General features: G+C 42.3%; 1 protein-coding gene across 3 annotated transcripts in view; it reads right to left on the bottom strand.

Moving 5' to 3' along the window:
• Positions 1–22686, bottom strand: part of VIRMA (vir like m6A methyltransferase associated) — a 46869-nt gene that overhangs the window by 13618 nt on the left and 10565 nt on the right. For all 3 annotated transcript variants that reach the window (XM_014611662.3, XM_006273950.4, XM_014611663.3), the window contains exons 2-10: positions 11819–11934; positions 11500–11586; positions 10756–10804; positions 9246–9414; positions 8164–8286; positions 7470–7754; positions 4700–5849; positions 3391–3882; positions 2446–2600 (exon numbers count right to left, since the gene is read on the bottom strand). In XM_014611662.3, the coding sequence (XP_014467148.1) occupies positions 2446–2600; positions 3391–3882; positions 4700–5849; positions 7470–7754; positions 8164–8286; positions 9246–9414; positions 10756–10804; positions 11500–11586; positions 11819–11934 (2626 nt within the window). The remainder of the gene's footprint in view (positions 1–2445; positions 2601–3390; positions 3883–4699; positions 5850–7469; positions 7755–8163; positions 8287–9245; positions 9415–10755; positions 10805–11499; positions 11587–11818; positions 11935–22686) is intronic.

The following is a 22686-nucleotide window of genomic DNA, read 5'->3' as shown; positions in this document are numbered from 1 at the left end:
ACAAGCCAGGGGCTGGGCTGGGCTGGGGAGTCAGTTGCCAGGCAGATTGTAATGTATCAAAAATCCAATGTCTATGTTTAGTCCCTGATCTCTAGAAGAAGACTTCCTCAAGAACTGCACCATCAAACCCTTGCTGTACTTACGATATCTCAATGACATCTTGATCATTTGGAGCGAGAACCGGGAATCTCTAATTGAGTTCCACCAGAAATTCAACAGTCACCATCCCTCCATCCGACTTTCTTTAGAATACTCCAGCACCAACATCCCCTTTTTAGACACAATGATCAGTATCCAGAAGGGTAAAATACAGACCACAGTATACAAGAAACCCACAGACCAACACACATATCTGCACAGAACCAGCAATCACCTGAAACACACCAAAAAAGCTGTGATATACAGCCAAGCCCTCAGATACCACCGCACCTGTACTGAAGAGAACACCCGGGATTGCCACCTCACCAATCTTAAAAAGGCTTTCACCCAGCAAGGACACTCCTCCAGAGAGGTAGATCGCATGTTTGAAAGAGCCACCTGGATACCACGTTAAGAACTGCTGCAGTACAGAAGAAAAACACCCACAAATCGCACACCGCTGGTTATGACATATCACCCATCCCTTGAACCTGTATGGAAAATCCTCAAAAAATTGCAACCCATATTAGAAACAGACCCTATTCTTAAAAAAATCTTCCCAGAGCCACCCATCCTAGCCTTCAGACAAGCACCTAACCTCGCCAACCTCATCACCAGAAGCAAACTTCCTCAACCCCAGAACACACCAAAAGGATCCAGACCGTGCCAGGACAAGAAATGCAAAACCTGCCCCCACATCTCCACCACCTCCACTATTACTACACCCCACAACAGAGCCATCAGCATTCCTGGATCTTACAGCTGCACCTCCAGGAATGTAGTATACCTCATCCAATGCACCAAATGCCCTGATGGAAAATATGTAGGAGAGACCAGACAACAACTGCGCACTAGAATGAATGCACACCGGAAATCCATCAAAGACAGAAACACCCAATTACTGGTGGGGGCACATTTCTCACAGGAGGGCCACTCTCTCTCCAATCTCTCAGTCCTGATCCTCAAGGGAACTTTTACACAACACATCCCAGAGACGAGCCTATGAGCTCCATTTCATCAACCTGCTGGATACTAGAGATCAGGGACTAAACACAGACATTGGATTTTTGATACATTACAATCTGCCTGGCAACTGACTCCCCAGCCCAGCCCAGCCCCTGGCTTCTTTACTTTTCATTCCACCCAGGAAGAGCACGCAGCAACTGCTGCAGCTTCCTTAGCCTGACGAAGGGTTTTTGAACCCGAAAGCTTGCTTAATAACTATTCTCCAACCATTTGGGTTGGTTTAATAAAAGATATCAAATTCACCCAAGGAACCTTGTCTGCCTATGAAATTGGCAAAACATTTCCACTTCTTCATTAGGGACTTCTTATAAAATGACTCAGAAGTGTGTTTCTATAAACAATATTAAATTAGTATCTATTAGAATTTTATTCTATTAATGTTTTATACTTATTTGTAATTAGACAAAAACACTTAATAAAAACCTCCCTTGGGCAATCAAGGTCCCTACTTGACCTAGTTAAAAATACATGACAGAGCCTTTCAGTCCTGAAAGAGCAGCATATTCTCCTCACATACATACAACCACAAACAGTTAATTACAAACAAAATCCAACTCTTCCAACTCCTTAAATAGATGTTCAAGTAAAACCTCACTCCAGGCCACCAGGGTATTCTCTGTGAAAGCTCTTCAACTCAGGATACATCCCTTCATGGTCAAGAATGGCCTGAATTGGTTAAACTGCAAGGCAGGCTGTAAAACCCAACTTATCTCAAAAGTACTTAAGGAAGCCAAGGGCTGCCAAGTAGAACAGCAAGAAGAAGAACTTTTCATTGGACTTTATAACATGGCTGGCCAGCCTGGCATCGATCCTTGTACAAGAGTCTAATCACTGGAAAAACTGATAAATTAGAAGTTTTGCGTAGAAGGGTTTTTTTTTCCGTTCCCTAATAGTGCACTAAGTTTCATAAGTGCCTGGAGTTCTGGACTAAAGGCAGAAAAACACAATACAGTCAAAATAGTAGTTAACCACCGACTCTACTAATCTTGCCTTCCAAATTATTTCCAAAGAGTACAAACGTCCTGCCGTTATCTGATATTCTTGGTAATGAATATTACATAAATTATTCACTAGGAAGATTATCAAGTTGAAGATACCTTATTAACATAAATAGGAAAAATTATATATCTTCTCAGTGACTCAACCTAATATGTGGCTAAAAGGGGAATTTCATTATATACATTATCAAAACCAGATGATCATGAAGTACTAATTACTAGCATATAAAAGGTTTCTGCTATACATTCTGAACAATTTACTTGATAATAGCACATACTGTACCTTGCAATTTGGTGTTATTTTCATCAGCCTTACAAAGCTTCAACAGAGGTGCCGAGTGCTGTTCCAGCATTTGAACATCACTGGAGGACTGAACCACCAGCAAAACAAGTATGCAGGCATAATTATAAGCAACTGACTTCTTAGACTTGGAGTCACTGAAACAGATAAAGGATTTCCTTAAACGGTACATTGCCATACTGGGCATTTGAGGGATCCTCTCACCTGAACACTTAAGAATCTGCCTATAGAACTCCATCTCTATTACAGCTTCACCTAAAGAAGAAAAATAAATAATCTTGCCTACAAGTGTTTTTTGAGAAACAGATCAAAATTATACTTTGATCTCTTGATAAGGAATGAAACAACTACCCACGTGTTAATTGTGTACTTTATATAATTATCCCGGGTTTTTTTTGCAAGCTTTAATACTCAGAAGAGCGGGAAACTGATAGCACAGACTAGAATCTAGTAAGTAGTGAGCACACTTTCTTATACATCTTTGTCAGTGCTATTCAATCTTTACTCCTTAAGTGACAAATTTCTCTAGAAAAAAATACTGTAAGCTTTCAAGATTTGGAAAATATCCAATGCAGAAAATGCGATCAGAGTGCCCAGCCCTCTGTACTTGGTTGACAGAAAAATGTTAAGTTTAGACCAAACAGGCTACCTCTTTACTAATATTTTCTAGTTTTCTGAAATTTGATCTAGAGTAAAATACCTAAACATCTTTTTGGATGACCTGAATAGTTTCTAATATGACAACTGTTAACAAATGGCACACACCTGCCATTTCTATCCTGCTATTCTACTTTGAAGACATTACTTTGAAGCAATGGCAATTTTGTAAGCTTTCTTCTGATGAATTATTTCTTTACAAAGGGAACAGCTAAGTTATAAATGTTTAAAATCAGTAAACCAAAAAAGTGAACACAAATATACAGTTACCCTAAAGCTTCCTTGGAATAGTATTCCATTAAAGTAATAAGACTTTGGAGGTTCTTCTCAAGGCTGAATACATGAGCCACAGCAGATCTTCCCACAGGATTAAAAGTAATCAGGTAAAGATTATGAAGTGTTCCCAAGAGGTCCGAATGGTCTGTTTCCTCACTGGCTGTGCACCGCTGGAAGTGGCAGAACAATTCCGAGATGCACTGCAACGTCTGTGTTGAATGCAAGAGCCACAAGGCAAACGTATCCTCATTAGCACTATCTGACTGGAGACCTTCTTCTTGATCTGGATCGGAAAACTGACAAAGTCCTCTTATCAACAGGTTTGTTGCTTCATACTCGGATAGGAAAAAGAGGAGACCCTTCTGCGACTGTGCCAGGAACTTCAATACATCTCTGACAGCCTGAAGTACACCAGGATGAGCACTTGTGACTGGAATGGATAGTAGCAGGGTAATACATTCCAAGAAATGGTGACTGTGAAGATATCTGTAAGAACGTAAAACAAAAACATCTGCAGTACAATCCTGATTTACAAGTTTAACATAGTATCCAATAATTTTACCAGAACCTCATCTTATGCATATTTTAAGAAACCATACCTACTTAATGATGAAGTAGCAGAATTCTGAGCTATTTTCACAAAAATGTCACTGCTATGATTATCTCCTAAAAACAAAATTCTTATTAAAAACAATAATTCGCACAATAAAAGTGTCAGAAACTTTAGCCTTGGGAATTTTGTGAATTTGAGTACCTGTATTCTCAAACTAAACATTCTGCTACTATTAGTTCTTAAAGTTAACAATGTTTATTTAAAAAATAATGAGAAAAAATGTTTAGAGTTCTCTTATCTTTTTAGTAATGAAAAACTTCAAAGACATTTTTGTAATATACAGTTCCTAAGTCCATTCATGATCTTTCTGCTACAAATGCCAGAGGTTTGATAGTGTTAGGACTGTTATGTGGACCGTTGTCCATTGGGAACAGTGCTAAGATACTTAACTGCAAGGTCTTTCGGAGCAGAATGTTTGGTTCTTTTTTGTAGGCGTTTATACAGCACTTAGCATAACAGTCCACTATTCAGTCTGTGATCTCATTAAGATGGCTAGGGTAGGAAACTAACAACATGACTGATTCCATTAACCAGACAGTTCTTCCTAACACTTAAAGTGATCTGTAAGCCTTCACTAATGAATGAAAGGCATTAACAGCGTAAAAAAATTTAGCAAAGCATTAGTCACTGCTTTATGCTACTGCATCCACAAAACTGAAACAAGAAACCAGCAAACCAGACCTGTCTTACCTAAACAAGACAGGGTAAGGATCATCCCTTTCTGGGGGTCCTGTAATGCGTGCTGTTGTCGGGAAGGATTTTACAGGTGGCTGAATCATTGTATGAGGTGAAGTCTCCATCAAATGAAAGATTTCTTCTAGGAGGCTAATAAGTTTTTCCACCTCTCCTTCACTAATATTTGAAGATTCCAGAAGATGGTCCATATCCATAGGAGCCTCCACATCATTTTCATATTCTTGGTTGGTTCTCTCAAGTCCAAGGTCTGTATCCTGCTCTGACTCAGTATGATTAGGAAGTGGGGGAGTACTCTCTGCTAATTGGTCAACAAGCTTTTTAATGTCTGACAGAATCTCATAAAAGTGGCACTTCTGCAGAATTGCTGAACCTGCAGTGAGGACTCTCACCGTCTGATCTAACAGTATGAGTTCCAAGAGTTTCTGATAGCCACTTTTTTCATGTGCCTCTAGCCTACCTTTCAAGAACATATCCATTCCTTCAGTCATACTGATAACACTATCCAAAGCTTTGAAAGCATTAAGTTTAAGGGAGGATGATACATGATCTGCAAACAACAATTCAAATAGTGCATTAATAACTCCTGCCTGCAAGAGTCCCATTATTCCTTGAGTCCCACATTCTGCTAATGACGACACCAGCTTTGTTCCAGCTTTTAGCTGTCGAACGTTCAAAGCGATGGGCTGCCTGAGAGCTACCTGCAGGTTTAAAGCTTGCAAGGTCCAGTCTACTAGTTGGGTAACATAGTCCTGTTTTGTGTCCTTCACTTGCAGGTAGCTTAGGCCCTTCACTATTAAACCTGGAATTTCTTCTAGAGCCGTGACCCATTTTGCACCCCTTTCCTCCTGATATAAATCCAAGAGTTCAGTTAATTTAACTGAGGCTTCGACTGCCCCCGAATTTTCCTTTTCTGCATCTTGGTCCCTTATCTTACCAACTTCAGTCTCAAATACAGTCTTGTATGGGCAGCTGAAGTACAACAGAGGTCCAAGCTCTCTTTCATAAGGCTCGTATGTCACAGGTGGCACTGAAGCCAGATCCTCAGGAGTATATTCAATATCAAAGCTTGGATACTTAAATGTTTCACGTTCCAGATCAGCAATTCCATCTTCATCACTTGAAATCTGCTCATAGCCATCATCTCCTGAAAAGAAGTTTTAGGTTTAGTTTGTTAAATAAAAAGCAATTATGTACAGATGACTAGGTTATAAAACTTCAGGAATGATTCATAGTACAAAAGTAGTACACAAACTGCTGCTTAGAAAGTATGAATTCAAAACACTAAAAATGTTCTTTGCTACTATAATTAAAAAGCACTATTGTGAGGTTACTCCTTACATAGGACAGCTGCAGAACTTCCATGGAGTTGGAAGCAAAGATCCTAATTCAACTAAGATAAGAAATCCAATCATTAAATAATATTCTAGATAACGTCACGTAATAGCAGCAGAATCATAGTTATTCTTAAAAATCTTTGGTTCCAAAAAGCTAACATATACTAAATATCTGCTAAAAATCTCCCTCTGGTAAACTCTACTTAGCCTTGACACTTCAGATAGTGCTATGTTGACAATGTTAGTGGTTTCTTCCTTACCATTCACTATGTGGCTGCCATTCCACACTGGAGCTCCAACAAACCAAGAAAATACAGCAGCAGTCTAAAATGTTGCTGCTCCACTGGAGAACAAAGTACAGAGACAGAAACAGGCCAGATGCACTTCAGCAAAGAAGTGCTTGGTTTCATACATGTGGCAAGTTAGGTATCAGAAAAGTAGTTAAATAACTTTTAGGACTGGAAGAAATTCTGACCAAACATTTTTCCGAGGGGGGGGGGGTTGCTCCCCCTTTTAAACAGAAAAATATGTTTTGCCCTTTTCTTTCAAAAATAAAGCGCCTTCCTTTCAGCATCACTGATTAAAAATAAAAAACTAAAATAAGCTTGACAGTTACTTGGGCAAAAATACTCTTTCAAAGCATAAATATCTATAGGTGCTTAACTACAAAAATTGTCACTCATAGGAAGTTGCTTAAATTGGTCAGAAAATCTGAGGTAATGAATGGATTTTCCCCTCAGAAGAGTCAAGCCAGATGATTTTAGGGATCTTTTTTCCTCCTCCTGAACAAGAAAGTAGGAGATTTGCCACTTAGGCACCAATAAGTAGCTAATGATGCAGTCACTTCCTGAAACTGCAGGGGTTCTTGGATTATCTCATCTTTCCCTTCTCCTTTTTGTATAGTTCCACATATCCATGACAATTTAACCTAACTTCTTACCAAAATATTTGATCTTTCATCATGAAAGCACATGAGACTGTTACTGTGGAACTGCTTTGGAACACTAGATCATCAGAACTCTTTAGAAATTGTGTATGTGAGAAAATAAAAATCTCTAAATTATCATAGCAGAGGATTAATATCAGATATTTCAATATATAATAATCAATTAAGTGAACAGGCATATATTTGACCTCATAAATGCCAGAATTTAAGTGTACAATATAATACCCCTTTGCAGTCACTGGCTTGGAAGAATTTGATCTTTTTTAAAAAAAAAAAATAATTTGTGCATTATTCGCAACCATCTTCCAAGTTTTTTATAAAATCAAGATGAAGACAAGAAAAATTACTTGACCCAAAGTCACACACTGCAGTAGAGGCAGGAAGAGCCTATGTCTCTTCATTCCTGTCATCTGCTTATACTATACTATACTGCCCTCCACTTTCAAAAAAATCTTGGTCATTTTTATTTTTGCATATTACCTACCTTCACCTTCCTCCTCTTCTTCCCCTTCTTCTTCCTCATCTTCCTCTTCCTCATCTTCCTCCTCCTCAGGAATACTCTCTACTGTATGCCCATCATCCTCTTCCTCATCCTCATCCTCCTCAACATCCACATCTTCCTCCTCATCCTCCCCATCTTCTGGCTGGTCCTCCTCTACTTCTCCTTCATCAGAGTACTGGCTTTCTTGGTGAATGGATGTTCGATCAGGAGAAATGGGCTCAAAGTAATCCTCCCTGTGATCAACATCATCTTCCTTTTCCCCAACCACTGGAACGATTGGAAATTAAGAAAAGAATCCTCTGATTACCAAATCCAATACTTCAGCACTATGTTTAAGTGTTTGTAGTGGGAGTAGTGGAGATACAAAAGAATGTTTTTAAGCATTCAAATGATCTGACAAAACAACTCACCATAACTAATTAGCTCATTAAACTGTTTACATAAACAGTGTATGCGCTTTTAATTCATAACATGCAAACCCTAGATTGCTATTAGATTCTACAGTCTTTAAGCGGTCATTTAACTGCATTTCTTTTCTTAAAAGTGTATCTGTGATCATCAACAAAAGCAAAAAGCTCATCTGCTGCCACAAGGTAGCACGGCAGGCTTTTTTCCCTTCTCATCATGCACAGCTATGCAACAGACATAAAGAGAAACAGACTGACACTTGTTATACCTGATACAGGCATAGGTTCATCTTCATCATCATCAGGAGGTGGAGGGCCTGGAGGAGTCCTTGGGCCCCTGGGCTGCGGTCTTGGAGGGCTGCCATTAAACTGATCTTCTTTCTCCCCATCAACTACATTTTTGGTTTTTGAAAATGAGCATTTTAGAGGAGAGAGAGGGAAAGTACAAAGTTTTTAATTTAGATGTCACTCTTGATTAGAAAACACTCATTTATCAACTGTACTTTTGCCATGCAACACATGGACAAAAAGTGATTAAGTAATGCCCCTCCTGAAGCCACCCTGGATAAAAAAAAAACAACTCATTTACCAACCATTAATTCTAGGGCAGTAATTTTAAGTTAACACTACATTCCACATTTATTCTCAAGACTCATATTAGATCATAACTTAGAGCATAATATTGTAATTATTTGTATTGTTGCTTTGATAGCATCAGATAATACTATAAATTCTACCATTACTGACTAAAGCCATTTACAAACCAAACCTTAGACTGAAGCTGATTATCTACTGTACATTAGTTCTATCTTGCAGTCTGCCAGTTAAATCTCCAAACAATTCCATTCTTTAAAACTACATTAAATCCAAAATAGCAACTTGGTCAAGCTTTCTGTACAGAAGCTATTCTACTCCAAGTATGATCAATCTTTTTTTTTAAGCAACTTGTAAGTCACAAACAGAAAGCTAAGTAGAATGGTGAAGCTTTCCTTCACTCTCTTTATCTACTCTTGGTCATTAACTCCATTTTGGAAGTAATGAGTTTGGTCACCTATCCTTTGACTAAGTCATATGAAATGCAACCTAAAAGAGTTCTTCAATTCCTGTTTTCAGTAAATCACATTCACTTTTTCAGAAGCACTATAAAAAGAGGAACTTATTAAGAAACATTTAACCTAAATCTGTAAGAAGATTCAGTATTACTGATTTAAAAAAAAAAAAAAAAACAACTTCAACTGGATAATTAAGTCCAATGAAATCTGATGTAAAGATTTCCTAGCTGCAGTTCAGAGAATATTTTAAATAAAGGAAACTCTTGATACTTTTGTTCTCATAGTTCTGATTTGCTCACCATGTTTTGGGTTTCTTTTCAAGCCAGGCTGTTGTTGGGGAGGTGGTGGTGGGGGAGGTGGCGGCGGTGGTGATTCTCTGTCATGACTTATTACTCTATCAACAGAGCCATATATTGCCAGGGTCAGGCAGTTGTACCAACCTCTCAGAACCAATCCATCTGTGTTGACCTGATTCACAAAATAAAATACAACAATTAAAATGCAGTGGTGACTGAAAATTCTATACTTTAAATCTTATTCAAAGAGCTCTGTATCAGTAGCCACATAAAAACACTCAAGGAAAATTAGAAAAAGGAAAATTAATGAGTTTTACACCTTTCCCTGGCTTTCAAAGAGAAAACTCAAAACATTTTTAATGACATCAAATAAGTGATTTTTACTCTCCAAAACATCCAATTACAACACACTGTCAAGGCCACTCAAACCGGTTTATGAGAACTTCCCTTGGTGTGGGTAACATTGAAACATTGATCTAAATGCACCAGATGCCAAAGAGGACTGCAGAGGAAGCTTGGAAGTACACTACAAGCATTTAATATCAAGTCTGATTTACAGTTATTATCAGCTTACTAGTACCTGTAGACTAGTAAGGAGTGAAAAATAAAGATCAGGCCTTTCAACATCCTTTATTGTTTACACCAGGGGTACACAGCCTCCAGCCCATGAGCCAAATCCAGCCAATTGGGATCCACATGGATTAGGGCTGAGCCCACCCACATCCAGATCAGGCTGCAATGCTCCACCTGCCACTCCTCCCCACCACCCCACAAACATCTAGATTTGTTTTAGTGTTTTTAAGATAGGTAGAAAAGAACTGATTACGAGATTCTAATACAGGGTGACACTCTTCCCAGATACAGCAACCGTATCTCACTATCCTTTGGTTTTTATCACTCAGTCTTACCAACTGACTTGAACATCTACTAGGGTGATGTCATCCATCTGATGCTCACTTTAATCCTGATAGGCACTGCCAAGAGGTCAGCCCTTTTGAAAACCATATCACTTAGGGTAGGGACAGATATAACATTTAAAGCAGTATAACACTACCAGATATTAAAGGGCTGAGCCCTCCTTTGTCATGCTCTGTACAGCATGCATGTGTAACAGGATGCGCTTCATTTGAAGAGCTTCCAAATAGCAATTGTTTTCTTCAGAATTATTTTTGGAGCACTTCTGCCATTTTCAAAACATTTCAAAGGGCATTTACATCCATTTGCTTGCCCTCTGACACATTTTAAATACATATGAAGTTATTCAAGTGTTATGTCTGTCCACACCCTTACAAGGACTCTAACTTTAGGCTTTAACTTTTAAAGCACTGGCCCTAGTGTATTACCCAACTAAGCTGTATAGCTTCGTTTAGAATAAGCATATTAGAGATAGGTCTAACACTATGACTATTTTGTACAATGCTAAGCACATTTAATAGCATGCCAAAGCTATTAAATAGCATCCAGACAGGAAAGAAAAAAGGTTCAAATCATAGCAGAAATAAGACATAATTACCTTTGCATTGGGTCTAAAAATAATTGAAGTGTTCTCATCATATTCAAGGCTGTTAAACAGAACACACATGCTTATTTTTCATTTATTTTTCAAAATCTCTTTACACAATCTTAAGTCTTAATGTTTCTATATATCACTTGTATTAATACTTCACGATCATCTTAAGTGAAAGAGGCAGACTCCAAGTCAAAATGTTGTACAATGTATATGCTCATCAATTTAAGAATGCATAAAGCCCAACATACATTACAATATATGGGTAATATATGCTGACGTTAAAGGGAGTGTCAATTTAAGAACAAAAGATGATGGGGAGGTAGGGAACTGTGGGAAAGCATCAGGAAGCAGGAATAGGCAGGCCAGAATGTAGATGGCACGCCCTACAATCCTCAGTCCCATATATACTTTGGAATGGATCAATCGGATAATAAAGCTTTAGAAAAGTTAAACTATTCCAAGAAATTTTGAGAACATCCAGTGATGAAGCTGGGTCACAGTGGAGGACACGGAAGTGAAGCAAGTTTGCCTACATAAAATCTCTTATTAACGGTATTGATTATGAAACAGTGTTTGCAAGAATAAGCTATGCCAACCATACTACTTTATATTCTAACTAGACAATGCAACTATGCATGCTATTTTATATTATAACCTGTAACATCTGTACTATGAGATCCTACAGCTTTATTTAAGAAAATAAAGAAAATCCTCATCTATGTATAAATTAATTTTGAAAGTACTTGCCTTCCCAGTCTGTCAAAAACAGGAGCACTTGGCTTGCTGACATTGTTGAAAAACAGGTCTAACTGAAATGTATGTGGAGATGTCTCTCTGTAAATAGAATACAGGTAAAAATTAAACCTGTCAAACTTCAGTTAAGCAAAATAAAACAGGACACACAAGTCCTAAAATCCAAGATTCTCATTTGAAAAAAACCGAAAGAAAAATCTTACATATTCAGTGCATGCATAAACTTAAGACAGCTTGTTAGACTGCAAAACAAGTCCCAGACAAGAGGGATAATATACTTGAATCTTTCTGATTTGTACTGCCTTACACTTACCCATAGGCCCTGTTGTCAGGCAGACTGGTGTGAGCTCTTACTCCAGGAGGAATGACACGTACTTCATTTATGTAAACAACACATGGAAAACGAACGACATCTATATTGGTACTTTGCTGAAAACAAAACAACAAACCAAACATTAAAGAGTTTTAAAAATGCATTCTTGATTTCAATTTATATTTAAATATAAATATAAATATTATACCTCTCAATAAAAAGCGTACCTAACATTATTACTGTCTACCATTTTTTAACATCTAGAAAATGGAATTTAATACAAGACAGGTGCCCATATCTCTCACACTGCCATTATAATTAATATTACTATTGGAATTCTGGGCAGAAAAAAGTAAAATGAGCATGGATTCTCTAAACAGGACCCTGTTCACACTGGAAACACTAGTTTATGAAGAAATTGTTTATAGAATATTTTTGGTTCAACAACTGTGCTATGACTGAAGGAGGAACAACACTATTCAAATGTTTTTAAGACCTATTTGAAATAGGGGTGCACTGATAAAGATTTTCTTGGCTTATACCAATAACTAATATTTAGTAATAAAGCTAGTCGAACAAGCTTTAGTTCAAGTGCCCCCACCGCCATTTCTAAGCGTGGGGGCGCTAATACAGGAGACATGGCAGCACATTAATTAGAGCGTCTCTTGGAGCAGTTCTAATTAAAGCACTGCCCCCCACCCCCGGAGCTCCTGGAGCACATGTAAAAGTACCCCATGCCAGTTGCAGCCCCTGCCCTTTAACCCCCTGCACCTGAGGCTGCCCCGGATTGTGTGGTCTCTGGGTCAAGCTCCGCGCTGTGGGGAGGACCTTGCTGCACACAGCAGGGGAAGCAACTGCCCCAGCCCCTGTCAGGCTTTGCCCCCGGTCCCTGGGGTTCAGACCCACGGGCACTGCAGGTTGAGTCAAGCCAGGCCAAGGGGGGCAGCTCAGCTGCACCCACCCCTCCCTGTCCCAGCCACATCTGCGGCATTCGGTGCTTTTACAGCGCCTGCCCCGAGCCTGGCCCTGGCCCAAGCCCACGTCACGCCAGCACTCAGCACACCACAGCAGCTGCTAAGCTCCAGCATGGCCTGGCCCACCAGTGAGGAGATGGGGGTGTATCTGGGGTCACCCTGGCTCGTGGGAGGGATCCCAGGCATCCAGGAGCCTTGGCCCAACAGACAAGTGAAAATCCAGGTGTCTGCCTTCTGGCCTGTGCCCCAATACTGAAGAAGGCACTCCAGAAGGCATTACTGGAGAACATTATTAGCTACAACAGCCAAAAAAAGCCAGTAGCCGATAACGTAAATTTCCCTATTATCGGTGCCGATCCAACAGGCAACCAATATACCTCTAATCTGAAATTAAGAAATGATTTTTTTACCAGAGGTTTTGAAAAGTTCGCACTAACACAAGTGCCACGAAACCAATTTTTGAAAATGGTCACTGGCTCCCTAAAACAATTTTCTATAATGTACAAGGAACCTTTAGATAAGCATTGTTAATCCATGAGTCGCAACCCAAAAGTGGGTCACAAGAATATATGAAAGGGTCATGAACAAACTTTTAAAGTAGATTCTCCTTTAAAAGGACAAAAACGTGGGAAATTCTAGCTTTTCCCTGTCAGGCTGGCAGAGTTCCCCCCACCCCCTGCTCCACACACTGTGGGGCTGGGAAACAGCGGGTCAGAACCGGCCGTCGACGTTTACAAATAGGTCCTGGTACAAAAAAAGTTGAGAACCACTGCTTTAGATCAACCCTACAGACCTATCTGCAGCAGCCTGGGTACAGCTCAGCTCCCCCCACCCCTCCCAGCAGCTCTTCCTCCTCCTGCCCCTGTTGTGCTGCTCCAGGTTGGAGGGGGCGGCAGAAAGCCACAGCCAGCGGTTCCTGCTCCAGGGTGTGCAGCTCCTGGCCACCTTCCACCCACTCGGAAAGCAGCTGGGAGCTAGGAGCTGGAGCCAACTGGCTGCAGCTTCGCTAACTAGAGCTGGAGCTGCCCGGCTGCAGCTTCCCTCCCCCCACACCGGCACAGCAGGGGTAAAAAGAGAATGAGCTGCTAGATGCAGGGGGAGCCAAGCAGCAGCCAGACAGCTGCAGCAGCAGCGGGAGCAGCCCCACCAGGAAACAGAACTGGCAAGGACTGGGACCAGGCTGTCAGCAGACACAGGATGAGTACAGGCAGGACTCAGCCCCATGCAGAGCACACTGTGAGGGCAGCCATGGGCTGAGTGGGGGCAGATCACCTGCACCACCCAGGTGAGCTCTCCTACTACACACAAACTCTGCCCCCCCACCCCTCGGGCCTGCTCTGGGGACCTAGTGTGTGGGCAGCCACCCCCGCCCCACTACACAAAAGTAAGACTATTTTGAGCTACTATGCAATTGCCTCTATATACACTATTCAAAAAAAAAAAATCAGGACAAAAAATTAACATTTCATAGTAGATGTTTGATTTGTATTATATGATCTGTTTTTATCTATTAATTTGTTAAAATCACACCATCTGAAAGATTTTGTATGTGTAGCCCTCAACAGCTCACCAGAACTTGTTAGGTAGCCCACTAGCCAAAATAATTGCCCACTTCTGTTCTACGGCCTTGTCTACATTATGGAACTACTACTCCTAAATCGGCTAGCAAAGCTGCACTGGCAGAACCCCCTAGGGCAGCAGGGGCCAACCATATCTGGCAGGCATGCCACAGATTAGCTCCACACCCTTTCCAAGTACCACTCCAATCTCCTTCTCCTGCCCAACACGCTACTCTACTTTCTGCTCCCTGACTAATCTGCTGCTCTTTCAACTTCCTGATCTATTTGCCACTGTGTCACCTGTCCCCACCGCTATATGCTACTGTGCCACATACAGGCTGCCACATCACCTCCGGTATGTATGCTGCAGTTCAGCAACCCCAGACCTGACAGATGCCAGCAGAAGTTCTTCTGCTAGCACAACTGTACTGCCACCCCAAACAATACAGGTCAACCCAAAAACAGCCATTTTCTGTTGTCACAGCAGCATCCACACCAGCATTAGAAATGGGTGCGATCTATGTACACCTCTAACTGACATTTCTATACTACAGTGTTCACACACATTCATACAATGCACAGTTAAAGCTTAAGTTATGTCGGACCCTCTAAGGGTTTTCAAGACAGCACAAAATTGGGAAGGGTTTGATTTTTATTGACCTAAATTTTCATGATTGCATGACGTTAGAGGTGTGGGAGCAGACAATTTAGTAATGACAGTATATTGTTAAAAGCTTTACAAAAATCACCTCACCATCTAAAAAGTAAATATTCATAAATCAATAAACCATCTGCTTTAAAGCATTCTGTTCATTCATCAGGAAAAAGCCAGGCAGGCAGGGACCAAAAGAGGAGGGCGGCAGCACTCCCAAAGCTCTGGAAACACAGGGAGAGACGGGCAGCTGCCCTGGTCCCCAGCACTGAACCAACCTAGGCAGGGTACAACCCTGCTGCCACCAGGCTGGAGCCTTGAATACTTCTCCCTCTTCCCCTCTGGGCTTTGGGTAGGGGTTTGCTTAAGTAGCCTGCTATCTCCCTCCAGCCCACTTCTGGCAACTGTAAAGGAGCACCTAATTGCTAAATTGATGAATTATTAGGGCAGAACCAGCAGCTAACTGCTTAACTGCCAAGTCATTAGGCTGCCCATTGTTTTCCTCTTTAACCCCTCTGCCCAGTCCCTCCCACTTCCTTTCTCCATTGTCCCGTAACAAAGGTAAGGGTTTCCTGTTACAGTCCCCTTTCTATAAGTTTTGATTACAGAAGGAGCTGCTGAGGGCTCCTGCTCTCCCCACTAGCGCACCACTGCCTCTCCTGGATCTACAGCCCCACTCCCGTCTTGGAGGAAGGGAGGCCTCCCTCACTACCACCAGCACCAGCCACCACCTGCTGCCCCAGCCGCCTACAGCCAGAGGGGACCCTACAACACCAGTGGGGCCCCTTCATCAGCACCACCACCACCTGCTGCTTGCCTGTCTGCCTGCTTGCAGCACCCCCTGTGCTTGTTCTCCTGTGGCATGTCTCGTACTCCACTCCCCCTCTCCTGGTGTTCCAGTATGGCTGAGTAAGCCAGCAGTGTGCTTCCTCCCTCCCTCCCGTGTGTCCCTGTGTCTTTTTGAGTTCCCTCCAAGCCCCAACCCCTTACATGCACAACATCCCCACCTAGTGCAGCTGGAGGAGGCACCCTGGGCCTCCTCCACCCCACAGCAAGCCACTTTTCTCCCCTCAGGCAGAGGTGGAGCCCACAGCTCCACCTCTCACACACCACCCAACTCCTTCCCACCTAGCCTCCCATGGCAGGGCAGTATTCCCTCAAGTCCAAGCCAATGAGCTCAAGGAGACCCCTCAAGGCCAGGGGACTCCCTTTGGCTGGTCTCCCCCAGAGGGGGCCACAGGGCACCCCAAATCCAACCAGGGCAGGGGAAAAGACAAGGGCTCTTCTTCTTCCTCTTCCACAGTGGGTGGAAAGGGTCCTTCCACAGATACTTAGGGAGCAAGGAGAAAAAAAAGAAAAAAAAAAAAGCAGGCTCTGCTGTGGGACCCCTACTGAATACTCAGGGGCAGCCCACAGTCTGCCTGCAAAAAGGCAGAACTCCTAAATACATATTTTGTGTCAGTATTTCTGAAACCCAATGCGGGCTGCTCACCTGACCAGAGGGTCCAGGGAACAGGGGGAAGGTAACAGCCTACATAAAATCAGCCCAGAACAGGTGAAGGATCTTCCACAACGCTTGGACCTTCTTCAAGTCCACTAGGCCTGATGGCCTGCACCCGAAAGAACTGGCCGAACTTATAGCAGCACCACTGGTCAAGTTGTTTGAAGAGTTGTGGAACTCGGGAGTGGTCCCGGATGGCCCTCTTCTAGTCAATGTGGTGCCCATCTTTAAGAAAGAAAAGAGGGATGAACCCATGAACTACAGACTCGTCAGTCTGACCTCGGTCCTGCGTAAAATTTTTGAAAAGTTGGTTAAGGAGGCCATCAACTACAAGCTGGTGCTAAAAAGCAACCAGCACAGCTCTACTGAGGGTAGATCATGCCTGACAAACCTTTTGTCCTTCTACAACCAGGTGGCTGACCCTCTGGCCAAGAGACATGAGGTTGACATCATACGTCAGCAAAGCCTTTGACTCTGTCTCCCACAAACTCTCTAACAAACTGGAGAGTACTGGGCTACACCAATCTACAGTGGGGTGGGTGGACAACTGGCTTAGAAGCCACTCCCAGAGAGTGGTGATCGATGGGAGGGCCTCATCCTGAAGGGCAGTCTCCAGTGGTGTCTCCCAGGGATCAGTGCTTGGACCCATGCTATTCAATATATTGATTAACGACTTGGATGATGGGGTGGAAAACGCAATGATTAAGTTCGTGGGCAACACCAAGCTGTGGGGAAACATGAGGACACCGGAGGATAGGGCAAAGATCCAGGATGACCTTGACAGATTGGATTAATGGGCGGAATGAAATCAAATGAGGTTTAAACAGGGAGAAGTGCAAGGTCCTTCACCTGGGTAGGAAGAAACTCCACTACAAATATACAAGGGGCGGTAGGGTCCACTGGCTGGCACAGCATCTGCAAGAGACCTGGGGGTTACGATTAACTGGATGATGAATATAAGCCAATAGTGCAACAAGGCTGCCAAAAGGGCAAACAAAACTCTGGCATGCATCAGCCAATACGTGGCCAATAGATCCAGGGAGGTACTCCTCCCTCCCTCTTTGGCATTGGTGAGGCCTCAGCTAAAGTACTGTGCCCAATTCTGGGCACCACACTTCAAGAAGGATGAGGATAAGCTCGAGAGGGTACAAAGTAGGGCCACCCATTTGGTTAAAGGCCCTATGAGAGACTCCAGGAACTGGGCATGTTCAGCCTGAGGAAGAGAAAGCTGAGAGGCAACTTGCTAGCTGCCTACAAGTATCTCAGGGGGGAGCATCAAGAACTAGCAGAGCAACTACTCAGGAGGGCACCTCGATGGAGGCCAAGGACCAATGGGCACAAACTAATAGAGGGTAAATTATGGTTGGATATAAGGAAAAACTTCTTCTTTGTAAGTGTCACCAGCAACTGGAATACACTCCCAGCAGGAGGTATCCTTGGAGGTATTCAAGATGAGGCTAGACAGGCACCTTGTTGAGGTCATCTGAGCCCAACAGTTTCCTGCCCATGGCAGGGGACTGGACTTGATGATCTAACAGGTCCCTTACAGTTCTATGTTTCTATGATTTTTAAGGGTAAAGGACCTGTAAAAAAGACCAAATTGCCAGCACCTGCAGGGATCAGCAGTGTCTCGTTAGCAGACACACCTCCTGCTCAGTCTTCTCTAAGTTTTGCTAGCCCAGCATCCAGAGCTATGCCCAGAGCCTAGACCCTCCAATGCCTCTGCCCACCTCAGGCAATCAGGGCCCCCTCCCCACCACCATCAGGCGCAATGGGGTGCACTGCAACATGCCCAATATTGAGCCACAGCCATTTGAGAACTGTGTGCACACACTTGCACGGGCAGTGGGGGCCTCAAAGACTGTAGTGGCCTCGAGGTACTACCGCAAGGGCATATTCTACCTTGCCATAGAGGCCACCATGCAGGAGGTGGAGAGGGGGCTCGTAGTGAGGGGGCAAGTATGTCCCACTTGAACTCCTGGAAGAGCTGGGGACCTAAGTGGTCCTCAGCCCCATCCCACCATACATCCCCAACTGGCTCCTCTGTACAGAGCTTGGGGAGGTTACTATCCCCAGTATTCACCCTCCCACTGGGATGCCAGGACCCCAGCCTCTGCCACCAATCCAGCTGGCAGTGGGGGTGGAGGTGGAAAGGACCTTTACCGTTTCCTTCCAGGGGTCCCCCAACTGCATCCACTACACGGTGGGGGAGGTGAAGTGCTTCCAGTGCCAGGTACCAGGGCACGTCTGCCAGGAGTGCCCCCCTTAGTCAGCCACAGGGGGCACCGCAGGCCCTTATCAAGGAGAGGGGTGCCACTACCACCCCTAGCACCCAGACATGTAGGCTTTTTGGAAAATTATGAATTGGAAAATCTTCTGATGCCCAAAATAGAGCGTGACATGATTTAGCATGGTTATTTGACTTCTGTTTAGTAAACAAAACTAAAAAAGTACCCCTACATTAACTTTATGTCCCAACAGCCGCAAGTATTTGAACTGAAATATTTGATTAGGAAAAAAATTAAATACAGCACACTTAATGTGGTTTAAATGTTATATTCAAACAAATTTAAAGCTTTATGTGGAAAGAAATTATTTTTATTCAAAGACTTGTAAAAAATAAAGATAATACACAATAGCATGTACACTTCCCTTACATTATTTGTTTAAATCTAAGGAAAAAAAAATGAAGGCACTGAAAACTGTTGACACACTAATTTTAGCACACCCAAAGAACTGTGCATGATATGCCGTGGTTGTCCATTCATCTACTTCAACAGAGTTTAACTCTCTTCCACTGAAGTTATTGCGGCACCTCCAGTTTCACCATCACTATCTGGAGAATCACTCGCACTACTTATTAGTTCCACTTCAGACTCAGATTAAGGCAAATCTGATTCAGAACTACTTGAACCACATCCTCTTTCACTAAAGGATGGTTGTACCAATGAGTCTATAGGCAAAGGCAACTTACCATCACATTGCATCTTCTTCACTAATTGTGCTTCTGGCTGATTCTCCAGAAGCAAGAGATTTTGAAAAATAGAAACAAGCTTAGGAGTGCGCTCATTTGTTAGTCTATTCCTCTTTTTTGTCTTGATTGAGCTGAAAGTCTTCCAGTTCCATTCACAAGAAGCTGTTGTTAGTGGAATGCTTAGGATCCTTAGAGCAATCCTGGACAACAGTCAGGTGTTCCAGTATCCCTTCCACCGTGTGAGAGGAAACATTCTCTGGTGCCCACTAAATGATGTCTTTGCTCCAAAGTTTTTCTTTGGCATGGTACCTGGCAATGTCTGTTATCATGGCTATTTTGTTGATGTTGGGGACATTCTTAGCTACTTCCATAACAGTATCAAGAGCAGTAGATAATTCATCTTCTGATAAATGTTGTCCTCTGTGTTGAGGATCCAAAAGGTTTGCTGCCAGATGAACTTGATGAGAGCAAAACTCAGATCTCTTAGTAAACATTTGTTTTACTTCTTTTTTGGATAGAGGTGAAGAAGGCAAAAGCTCAATTAGATTTTCATTCAGTTGTCTGAATATCTCTGGAATACTTTAAAGGCTTGGTGCATCTCCTTCAAGCTTTTTGATAGCCACTGAAAATGGCAATAGCAAACTGAATGCTCCTTGAACTCAAACCCATCCTTGTTGAGAATCTGCTTCCAAATGTTCACGGGAAAAATCTGGGATACCATGTCATCTATTGAAGCACACTGCAAACAGTTCTTTGCGTGCAGCAAACTATGCAAACACTTTGTAGTTGAGCCCTATTTAGTTTCTCCTGGCAATAAAGGTGCACTTTCCTCCCCTGCTTCTCTTCCTGTAATTTCTTCAAAGTCTGATTAGCAACATGATGATTGTTGAATACCTTCACAATCACTTCGCAGTTTGCCAATATTGTCTTCATTGTATTCACACTTACTATGTCTTTTGCCAGAAGATTCAACCCATGAGCAAGACAGCCAAATACTATTAAATTAGGATACTTTGCCTTTAATATTTGCCATGCAGCTTTCATGTTACTCACAATATCAGTTACAAGGGCTTGTACCCTGGAGGGACCTGCACTTTCAATCTCTTCACTCAGTAATTAGGCTATGTATGACCTGTATGACAAGAAGATTTGGTAGCAATTGCTTTCAGGAGTATTGGTTCCAGTGTTGCTAACATAACGTTCAATAAAGGATTTCTTTGTATAGCAGTCCATCTATCTGACATCAGAGTTGGTGATTCTGCTTCCTTTGAACAACCATTGTTTGAACTCTGTCATACTCTCTAAGAGAGAATGTGATAAGTGATAATGTGACAGTAACTTATATGATGGGCAAATTAGTTTGTAATGTTCCTTCCAGTATTGATTTTCAGTTATGGAAAGGTGTACCACTTGCAAATATAGCTCGAGCTAATGTCTCATCTGCTTTTTCTTGATCTTCTTTTGACATTTTGTCAAGCGTGATAAAAAGCTTGACTGTCTTAAATAGCTACTCATGGTGGATTGCATATCTGGTGAAAGTGATCTTGAAAGCAAGGATCCTGCTTCTTCTTCCCCCAGACCTGGCAACTCAACATTTTAAATTTTCCATTTTTTACAAATCTATTTCACTTGAGCTACCAAGTTCCTGCAACAAAAGGGGGAAAAGATGTTTATTTTAGCCTATTCTAATCTGGCCACATCTATCAGAAGGAGAAGTAGCAGGGAGCTTGCTTTTCCCCTCCTTGCCAAAAAGAACACTGCTGTTCAACTTGCTGCTCAGCTGCCCTGGGACTGCAGAATCAAAGGGAAGTATAGTCTGACCTCTGCCATTGGCCAGAGGACTAAGCTCACTCTGCTGGGTTGAAATAGTTAACTATTTATCTATTATGTAATTTTAAAAAAAAATTGTTGTCAAGCCTAAACCACTTTGCGTGCTTAAGCATAAAAGCAGGATCCAAATATTTTAAATAAATAAATAAATAATAGTCCACGGTTGCATTAACAACTTCTAAAATTATAATGTTTTAAAACAATATAGATGCTAGTCTATACTGTGTGTTGTTTAACATATTAATTTCTTTACTTACATAGGATTCCTGAAGTCGACTTTTCTCAGATGATGTTGTTCCACCTCTTCGTTTTATTAGCTTTCTGCATATGGCTTGTACTCTTTAAGGATAGTTTCTACATGTTATTAAATGTTTCTTCATTCTCATTGCATTGTTAGCATACTCCTGCCTGCAATATTTACACCTACCAACTTTCTTCCTTCCTTCAGTGGCTTGAACTTCACTATAATGATGTCACACAGTAGGTTTTTTCTGATTAGGCATTATGATGACTACTTCAGATGAAAAGCACTAAAAACTAACAGATCTTATGCAAACACTTCCAACTTCCCCAGCTCAGGAAAAGAAATGAGACACTGCTTTGTGTGTTTGCTGAACTGAAAGTAAAACAACAATTAATCAGAGTTTTAGTTTTGCTTTCACTTGCAGTCTGAGATTAAATAAAAATTTTGATTTGACCTGCACAGCCAATTAGGTGAATTCATAACTTGATTTTTGGTTTGGATTATTATTCAAGTGTATTTACCCTCCTGTTTACAAATCAATACGACATACGTGTACCCTCTCTCACTTCCTAGGAATAATCACCTGAAAAACATTAATTGCAAGTGGAGCAACACCAAAAACTACCATTGGGCCCAAAGCTTCCATGACATCCTCTACACCTTTGGGAGGTCAGCAGGATTCCTGTTGGGCTCCGCAGCTGGCATTGCCTCCCGCAAAAGCCCCACTCAGCCTAACAACACCCACAATGAGGTCCCTCACTGTGCGTGGCTGCAAGACGGGTCTCCACAGGTTCTGGGTGCTCTGCTTCCTTGGGGGGACGTGGGGGGTACTCCATGGTTTTCCTGCAGAAGACCCACACAACTCTGGCCAAAGCCAACTGGTGGCTGGAGTGGGGAGACAGGGTCTACTTCAGCCACCTCACAGACACGCCCTGTGGAGTGGCCACCCTGTTCTCCCTGAGCCTGCAGCCTTAGGTTCTTCTTGCCATTGAGGAGGTAGTGCCAAGCAGCCTGTTGCATCTCCAGGTCTGGGTACAGGGGCTCATTCTCAACTTGGTTAACATTTATGCCCCTGTGAATGATACAGATATGGCCCACTTTTACCAGGAGGTGGCCACCTACCTTGGGACCCTG

This window comes from Alligator mississippiensis, chromosome 3 (assembly GCF_030867095.1).
Source record: "Alligator mississippiensis isolate rAllMis1 chromosome 3, rAllMis1, whole genome shotgun sequence".
Taxonomy (NCBI): domain Eukaryota; kingdom Metazoa; phylum Chordata; order Crocodylia; family Alligatoridae; genus Alligator; species Alligator mississippiensis.
Note: the sequence above shows the minus strand (reverse complement) of the source record. Positions and strands in the feature narration are given on the sequence as shown.